A 9,366-nucleotide genomic window follows, 5' to 3' on the forward strand; every position below is an offset into this window, starting at 1 on the left:
CCCACCCCCCCCACACACACCCCACCCCCCCCACACACACCCCACCCCCCCCACACACACCCCTCCCCCACACACACCCACCACTCCCCCACACACACCCACCACTCCCCCACACACACCCGCCCACCCCACACACACACACCCATCCCCCACACCCCTCCCCCACATCCCTCCCCCACCCCCACCCCCACACCCACCCCCCCACACCCCTCCCCCCCACACCTGGCTCAAACTATGAATATTCTAGCTTATGCATCTTTAGACTAAACTTCCCATTGCCTCACAGAGTGCTTGAGCTACTCTGCATCAGACACAACCCTTTACTTCCATGGCTCACACACAAACTACAATACTGCTTTATTGTTAAGTTATAATCTACGCTCTGCTGTTCACAGCCAGTGGTGCTGGAACAATTTTCAGAGTGAAGGTGCTGCAGTAAATATATCATCACTCAACTCCAAGGGATTGTGAAAAATCCAATTATCATACAAAAAACACAAGTGAACCAATTGTGCCACATCCATGAAACTGGAGAGTGGCATGGGTGTGGTATGTAGCTGGTGGTGCATTTTGTAGCATTGGTTTGGTAATGCACGGTCATTTACAGACAGTACATCTTCTGTTGAAATGTCCACAACATTTGGGTAGACATGCAGTTTGCTTGTACAACTATATTGTGCACAAACGATTGTGTGTGGAAATTGGTTTCAGTGAAAATGTATCATTTGCACATTTTCAAGTAAGGCGTCTTGATTTGTTTTGATCCTTCGGTGCTCATGACGGAACCATTCCATCATGAGGACAGGGGCACTAAATCATTCTGCTGCAAAAAGCAGAGGGATTTCCTTTTTTTTTTTTTTTATTTGGGACCTCTGCAGGTGGGGGAAGAGCTTCCCCAACCTCCTGATGCCCTTTGGTGATTTTCAGTGTAACGACGATCGCACGCAAGGCACGCTGTCCTCATTAGAATTGAAAACGAAACTGAAACTTAGTTTTAGTTTCAATGTTTCGGTGCTCATTGGGCTATCTCAGCCCTCTTCTCCTCCTCCTCCCTCCCTCCCTCCCCATCCCCTCCCGAGCACCGAAACACTTGGGAGAGCTACATTGGAAAGGGGAGAATCTCCCCTCTCCAATGGTACCCTTCCCTAGTGGATCCCTGCTTGGGGATCGCCCAATATGTATTTGTATGAAAGCGGGTCCAGTGCTGGGACAGAAGCAGTGGAAGGAAGAAACAAAGAAGCACAAGAGTAGGGTAGTAGATTCAGGATGATGAGGTGCTGGGAATAAAAAGGTCAAGATGTTTGAACGAGAAGGGTGTGGAGAAGACAGTTTGAATGAGATGCGGGTGGATAGTGCACAAGGGGAGCCTAGACAGAGGATACCACCAAGGCACTTGGAGGATTATGTATGCAAAAAAAGGTTAAGCCATTGACTGCTATTCAGTATAATGATATGAATGATGCTGTGTGTGCATTTTGTTTTTATAAAGGGAAGAAGATGTGTTGCACATGTGTGAGGTCATCCTAGTGTCTAAATCTTTAATAATAGTACATGTATCTTTACACCTGGAGTGTTGGTTCATAAGTGTTCCAGTGTTCTTATGCACTATGTCTTAGTTGGGTTCTCTCTGGAGTCAGTTGTCTGCTGGCTGGACAGGGAGCACCATCTGTAGTCACTGAGGTCTTAAATAAATATACAGAGGGGGGGGGGGGGGGGGGGGATGGCTGTGAGCTATTGCAGAGAGCATTTTGAGGATGCACCAAAGTCCTAAAAGGGAGTATTGCAAGAGTGGAGTGTTCCTCCATGGAGGAAAGTGAGGGTTGGTGGGGGTCCTTCACAGAGGAAAGAGGGGTGCACCTCAAGACAGCAACAAAAACACAACATGACCACAACACTGATCATCACGCACACCACCACTACCCACAGACACTTCCCTCCATCTAAGGCACTACTACTAAGAAGGCTGCCATCTGTCTGCAAATGCTCTTTGGAAGCTCGAAGCGGTATGAAGCACTAAACAAAAGCAACTACAATACAACAACAACTAAGGGGAGTCATTGAGTGCAGTTACTGTATTATTTCTCTGTTTTTGGCTCACACTCCACACGACTTCCAGCTTTAAACTTGCTTATTCTGAGCCAGTGCTCCTCGAAATAGGTCAGCAGTAAAAGCTAGAAGTCACGTAGAGAGAGAGAGAGAAGGGGCAAAAGTCCAGAAAGGTGTTTCTGGGTTTTATGTTGCTGTAATGCTGCACCTTAGGTAATTCATATCTGACTATCACCACCTGATTCATGCCACCCAAAGAAGCGAGATGTAAGAGCATTTAAAGGACTTTGGAGGGTTTGCGAAACGTTGGTGAAGCCTCATGTTTCGAGCTATATGCTCTCAGCTAAAAATTAGACGATGGTGGCTAGAGATATAGTATGGTGTTTTAGCACAAAGTGACTTGAGGACTTAAGTCCTTGTTGCTTACTTGTTGGTACAACTAGCAGGTTATGACTTTGAGTGTTGGCAGAATCAATTCAGGTTCTCACCCTTCTGATTCAATAAAGTCAATGGCAGTACTAAACAAATACTAGCAGATACCTCTAACATACCTATTTGATGGAACAGTCTGCATTATTTTAAGGCTGAAAAGGAACGATTGCAAGTAAAAAAAAGTGCTGCAAAAATGACACAAAAGGTGTTGTTGTGTACTGTAAGAAGTGCAACTGGGTGCGGCAAAATTTGGTAACTTATTCCGCAAATTCTTTTGCGGGGGTGGATGAAAGCGTTCTAACAGTGATTCTTGGTGCTCTGGAAATAATTCCACTATCAAAATGGAAACCTGCCCGTTAACCATTCCCAACCACATCCCAAAACAATAACTTTTTAATCCACAGAGAGAGACTGCAGTCCAAAACAATTCTCTCCTTTACCACCAATTTCTGATTATATCTTGAGCAGCATGTTACAGAGCTTGACAACATTAAAAAGCGCCAGAGCTGAAGCATTCACCAGTATCGGGGCGCCATTACCTGGTCCAGTAAACATGCACTGAGAGAGTGAGTCATTTCGAAAAACTCACATCGGGAAAGCAAGCAATGATGCCTTAAAGCCATGGGACAAAACGTCTGGCACACAACTCCTGATAGGAGCAGGAATTTTGAGTTAAGTGCTTTAAACAGAACATGTACTTGGACCAACCTCCTTGAAGTGCCTCCCACCAATACCTGCAAATTTTACTCAAAAGAGGGCAGCTGCACTTCACTGCAAGCAGCAGTAGACAACTAGAAAGAGATAACAAGAACATGTATTTAAGTAAAGGACTATTGAACTAACGTGATGTTTGGGAAAATGGAGGATTGGAAAATCGTGGAGTGCTTCATCCCATTAAACAAGAACTGAAGGCATAATAAGTCAAGTGGGTGCAGAGTATAGACACACAGCCAGCAGAGCTGAATCCCAAGCAGACCATACTCCAGATTACTCACCAACGACCCTCAAAAACAGCTCACCTTCTCCATTAAAAACACACCAAAATAACAGTGGGTGTTAGTATCTGCCCACTAAAATAACAGCCAATGACCCTTAAGAACGGTGCACCCCCGATTATAAAAGCAGAACGTCACGATGCTCATCATGAGGGCTAAAATAGGAACAAAGCACAGCATTTTTCCAAAAGACTGACTATATTACAGCATTGCACTGGGGAGGCCAGAGTGATTAAACGAAACTCAAGCATTGTAAATAATTGTGCCTGTAAATAAATACCAAAGGAATCCATCATGGCTTTAGTGGACATACATTACAGGGATGGGCTGGGTGTAGACTGTTTAGAAAGTATGTTAAACACAGCACAATGGAACGTCCTTCTGCAGGTATGCCATTGCCTTTTAATCAGCATTTAAAATATTTAGTAGGCACTCAAAAAAAAAAAAATCCGTTCAGAGCCCTAAAACTTTCAGAAATCCATCTTAAATCTAGGGTTGATCAATGAAGAAACGATCCCCATCTTGGAACTGAAGGGAACCCGTCTTCACAGATAAAGTTATAACATGTATTATTACATTGGAACAAATTATGAACCCCTTACTGTGCGCCAGTGTTTTGGAGACAGCGTCCATCTCACTCTACTAAACCAAAGCCTCTTACTGAAGGCATTCTTCGACCAACTATTTATGCAACAATTCTCAGACTTGTAGTGGTAAGGAAGTGCTCTTCTAAGGTACTAGTACATCCAAGGAGAAGCATGGCGCCCCTTGGGGTGGAATGCAACTGTTATAACACCGTAAGCTCACATGTACTAATATTTACCATAGAGACAGAATAGGTAAAACCCTTTGATACACCAGGCCCTGTGTTTTAGAAGAGGTTATAAGCATTCTCCTCTACTAGATGTTCTTTCTTTTTACTGACTCTCTAGACATAGAATCAAGCAATGCGTTTGATGCATTATTCTTAATTAATTGCAGTTTTAGTCTTTGAGAGGAGATGCAAAAATATGTGGGGATAGTTCTTTATTTCGCTTTCAGGTAATAACTACAATTTATTAGTTTCACTAATTTTCTCCATCTTAAGTTAGCAGTGAATTAGAAATAGAGTTCTCACTGCTTTGCCTATTTGCATTGCAGATTCCTCCGTTTGTCATCAGTTGACGTCTGCTTGGACTTTTACTCTTCAGAGAGCACTGGGGAGTAAGGAGGGGGCAGTCCCTCATAATGCGTATCAAACTCCATTCTCCTTAATATTCACCTCTTAACTTCTGCCTCGAACCTCCACTGTCAGCTGCGCCTTACCTTCAACTGCAGAACAAAGATCCATTGTCTTAAAGGATGCTACAAGTTCTTGAGTGAGCACTGAAAGACTGCAGGCGAAGCTGTGCTTCACAGACCCAAAAACTATTCTATCATAGACATTTCAGCATTCTTTTTAAAAATCGTAAATGTTGCTATTTTTTATGCTGAGACATTTCAGAGAGTCCTGAATTCAAGACTGGGTGGAGGAACTATGCTAAATTGTCTGTCTCAGCTCGTGATGCTCTTAAATATTGTTGTGAATCGTTAGGAGCGCTGCCCTCCAGGAGGCAAAAGTTAAGTGTGTCTCTCAGATAGACGCTTGTTCTTGAAAGGTATTGCAGGCACCCTATCTCCCTGCCCGAGAAGTAAAACAGTATTAGCAGAAGTCTTCTAAAGATCTTGTTAGAAGCACTCTTCACACCCAACCCTAGAGTTCTTATCAGCTACACTCTCAGGTCACAGTTCTTGTCAGCTATTTTCTTCTCCCCGATCCACCACCCTCGGTTCTTGTCAGCTGCTTTCTTCTCCGCCAGTGTCAGTTCTTGTCGGTAGCTGTCTTGAACCACCACCACCCTACAGTTCTAAGAAACTGCACTCTTAGGACCCAGTTCTTGCCAACTACTCTCTTACCAATAGCCATAGTTCTTATCAGATGCACGTTTCTGCTCCAGCCCCAACATTCTGCCTGATGTGTACTTCCCTTTCTTAGCTTCTCTCTTCTGTCCCTGCACAAGTTCTTGTTTGCTGCACTCCCCCTCCCACCTCCCACCCCCATCAGCCCCCAGCTTTTTTTTTTCAGATGCACCGTTATGTACAAGCCTCAGGTATTTTTCGTGGTACTACTCTCCACCAGACACTAGTTTTGGTCAGATGCAACTCTGCTACAAAAAAAAAAGACCCCAGTTCTTTGCAGATGCAATCTTCTCCAAAAAACCACAGTTCCTGTCCTTCAGCAGCCCCCACTTCGTTTTGGACTCTAAACATCCCATTTTTTATTAGACATACTCGACTATTGAGGACCTCAGCTCTTGTTTGAGGCGCTCTTCTTTACTCCAAACAAGCCATAGCACAGAGCTATAATCACTTCTGTAGTTGTCTGGATCATGAGTGTTCTGCTGCCATCTGCCCAGTATGCAATTGCAACAAATGACTAAGAATTCTTGCCATGAATGCCTATACATCTGCTTCCGCTGACCTAACAAACCTTCCTATTTTCAATGGTTCAGTGGATCCCAGATGTAGTAAGCTACACGCTGCCTACTTTTGGTTTCAAGTATTTTCCTTCAATTGTACAACAGTAAATTTGACGTGGCTCTGGTTTTCTATACCATTTCACCTTCCTTCCACCACGAGTCAGTATGTTCACAGAGGCTATGCCAGTCGTGTTGTTGCGCTGTGCATTCTCTATAGGGAGGCACCAACTGGCTTCAAAATGTCTGGCACACCACTGAACAGACTGGCCTTTCTTTTACTTGCCGTGTTGGACCTTGTGGTCCACTTAACAGTGTAATAGTCCCGTACAAACGCCCCCCCACACCCAAAAAAAACCATTGTCATGATGTTGGCTGACCTTCCCCGGATCCCTAAACCGTTTATGTTTAGGAGCTGAATACAGTCTGCCTCAACCAATATTAACATTTGTGTTTTTGGCTGGCAGCTTTCACTATTTTTACATCCGGGGTCATGTTCTATATGCATTGTGAGATCACGTTGCCCGATGTCAGGTTTGAATGGTTCATCGTGTCATCGATTACCAATACTAAAAACCGAAGATAGAGAGAACAGACACTGATGAGCCACTCTTCCCTGAGGTTACCAGATGGCAGTCGCCAAGGACACACGTTTTCCAAGAGCGTTTTCCTTCGGCATATCAATTTGTTTCCATGAGAGCTGCTCCCACTAAACCATGACTACACTCCCCAGAATACACTCGCTGGTTTGATAAACGCCAAGTAGAAGCACAGTCACATCTGTAAACACTACTCTTACCCAACATAAAATAAGTTTTGGTTGTTTATTGCAACACTCGATTGTCCACCTGCTCAAACCACCGCATACCCCTCCAGTTGCTCCCTTCCAGCCTCCACCCATCGCTCTCACCTGCCTCTTCCAAAACCCCATTATCTCCCTTCCCCATCAACTCCGGCACTCACCGCTAAGATGTTCACCAGGCTGGTCTTGCCGCTGTACTGCAGCCCGACCAGGGTCAGCTCCATCTCCTCCCGCCAGAAGAGCGAGCGCAGCCAGCCCAAGAGCCGGGAGAGCAGCCCCATCCTAAAGCAGTGAGGCACCGGTGAGGGGAGGAGGAGAACCGGGCGCTACAGACAGGCCCGGGCACTAAACGGCAGACAGCCAGAGATGAACTCCCTGCAACCGGCTCTGGCTGCAAGCGTCTGTGCGAGCTGCCCCAGCGGCGACACCTAGCGGCAGCGCGGTACAAGACCGACGACGGACTATCCTATTTCAACAGAGGCGCCGCCATATTGAAACAAGGCTGTCGGATACAAAGAAAGGGCAGAAACGGACAGCTGCATTCACCTCAACTATTTCTGGTTTAGCCACCCATAGTCAGACGCCAGCTCGCAACATAATGCTATAGAAAAGTTTCCGCATATTTAAGAAAACAAACGTGGATAGGAAGGTTGAGCATTGGCTTAACCTAACTATTCGCATATTACCCCTAGTCATTATGGATTTTTAACATGAAAAATAGTCTGTTGATTATAATCTCTAATTTACGGGCCCTGAGCTTTACGAGAAAAACACAAGAGGTTCCGGAGTTTGTCCTACTTCTCTGCCCATAATTAGGGAGCCCAGCCCTTGAGAACAGATAGAAGGAGCGTCCCTTTCGAAGAAAAAAAACTAGACTGCTCTCACGTTTAATAACTGGCAGCAAGACGACCATCGTATGTGCGAAGGATGAATAATAATAGGGTGACCAGATTCTCAAAACAAAACAAGCATTGGCATACCCAATAGGAATCGCCTTTGGGACCTTATAAGTGTTTGATGACAGTCTAGAATGAAAATAGACCAGCAGCCGCGGCCCGTGCAGGTAACAGTTGTGAGGCTGTGGTGCCGGGTGGGGGAGGATTCCGACGGACAATGACAAAGGAACATTCATTATTTAATTCAATTTCCTTTGTCATTGTCTGTCGAAAACCTCCTCCACCCGGCCCCACCGCTCGTACCTGCATTGCCCGTCTCTGTAGACCAGGGAGACTGTGGGGGATCTTCACAGCAATTTCACGGCCGCCTTTACATTTGCAAAGCTTTTCTGATTTGCTAGTCTTCTCCATGTTAAATCAAATCTATCTCAACGTGGATACAGTGCTCACCACGAATACCTGAAACAAATGATTTGATTGGAAGAACACATTCAGGGAATATTCCCTCTCTAGTGTACTTGAAACGTATATCTCCCTCCTCTTTTTGAAACCCCATCCTATGCAAACACTCATTAATTTAGGCACCCAACCCCTGTCACATGAAAGTTAAACATCGAGGTAATTTTATGCCACATGGACAAACCATGGTATTTTAAAGGGCAGCTGGTGAAAAATACCATGCATGGCACGTTCTAGAAAGCACTAGAAGCTACTTTCCTTAAAAAGAAAGAATGCACTTGAAAAACATTGATGCCTTGCAACATTAATCATTCTGTTGAAATTAGTATCAGTTTTCCAGCACTGCATGAGTTTTTCAATGGGGTGCAAGCTATTGTAATGTTTTTCAGACTGCGCATGCACGCCTTCAAAGGAGACTAAGAGATCCTAAACGTTACTCAAACGGTTCGTGGTAAGCATTAGGGCAACAACCCAAAAGTCTCATGCAGAAGCACGCAAAAATTGTGACTTTTGAGTTTCCAGCAGTGTATACCTAAGAGGCTTACACTGTGAGCAGGTTTCTTTTTGGGAGGAGTATCAGGCTAGCTGGTGTCTGCCAAATAGACAGCTGCAGAACTGTGAGCTCCCCTCACTCCTGTTCTGACGGGCGCCCTGTCCTTCCTCTGCATGGACTTTAGTGCCTGCACCGTGCTAACTTTTTAAAAATTGTGCTTGAGACCACTTTGTCGCCATTTCACAACATGCTAATTAGAGGCAAAGAGAACAAGATTGATGGTCTACATCCAAAAGTGGAACTAGCCAGAACCATAGAAGCAGCGACAGGCGTGACGTGGAGCTACTACAGAACAGTGACACTGGAAAGTAACAAGCTAGGGGCGGAGGTGTTGGGGGAAGGCACAGGGAGTGAACTGCAAGCAGTGCCATGTGCCAGCGAGGAAAGGGATGAAAGGAAAAGTAGTGCACTCAAACAAAAACATATGGCCATAGTGAAGGGATCCATGTAACAGGGGCAGTCACCAGGGCGGGACCAAAACAGCCACAAGGCAGGACAAATGTACATTATTCACGAACGAAAACTATGGAATTTGTAAAGGCAAACCAAGCAAACGCTGAGGGATTACAGTATGCCTCATAGAGCAGCGCATGTACCCTGCCTCTAAGCTCAACCTAAAAACCGGGACAGATCATAGATATAAAGGTAGAAATACTATTTACATAAATCCTAAACATGAAAGTAGGAC

The 9,366-nt window shown here is 45.0% G+C and overlaps 1 protein-coding gene across 1 annotated transcript in view; it reads right to left on the reverse strand.

The window, feature by feature from the left end:
* The window catches only part of ARL8B (ARF like GTPase 8B), a 106,618-nt gene extending 99,390 nt beyond the window's left edge, over positions 1-7,228 (reverse strand). Inside the window, exon 1 of the mRNA XM_085624505.1 lies at positions 6,932-7,228. Within this exon, the coding sequence (XP_085480631.1) occupies positions 6,932-7,051 (120 nt within the window). The 5' untranslated portion in view covers positions 7,052-7,228. The remainder of the gene's footprint in view (positions 1-6,931) is intronic.
* Between the last annotated feature and the right edge of the window lie 2,138 nt (positions 7,229-9,366).

This window comes from Triturus cristatus, chromosome 9, assembly GCF_964204655.1.
Source record: "Triturus cristatus chromosome 9, aTriCri1.1, whole genome shotgun sequence".
In the NCBI taxonomy this organism is placed as follows: Eukaryota; Metazoa; Chordata; class Amphibia; order Caudata; family Salamandridae; genus Triturus; species Triturus cristatus.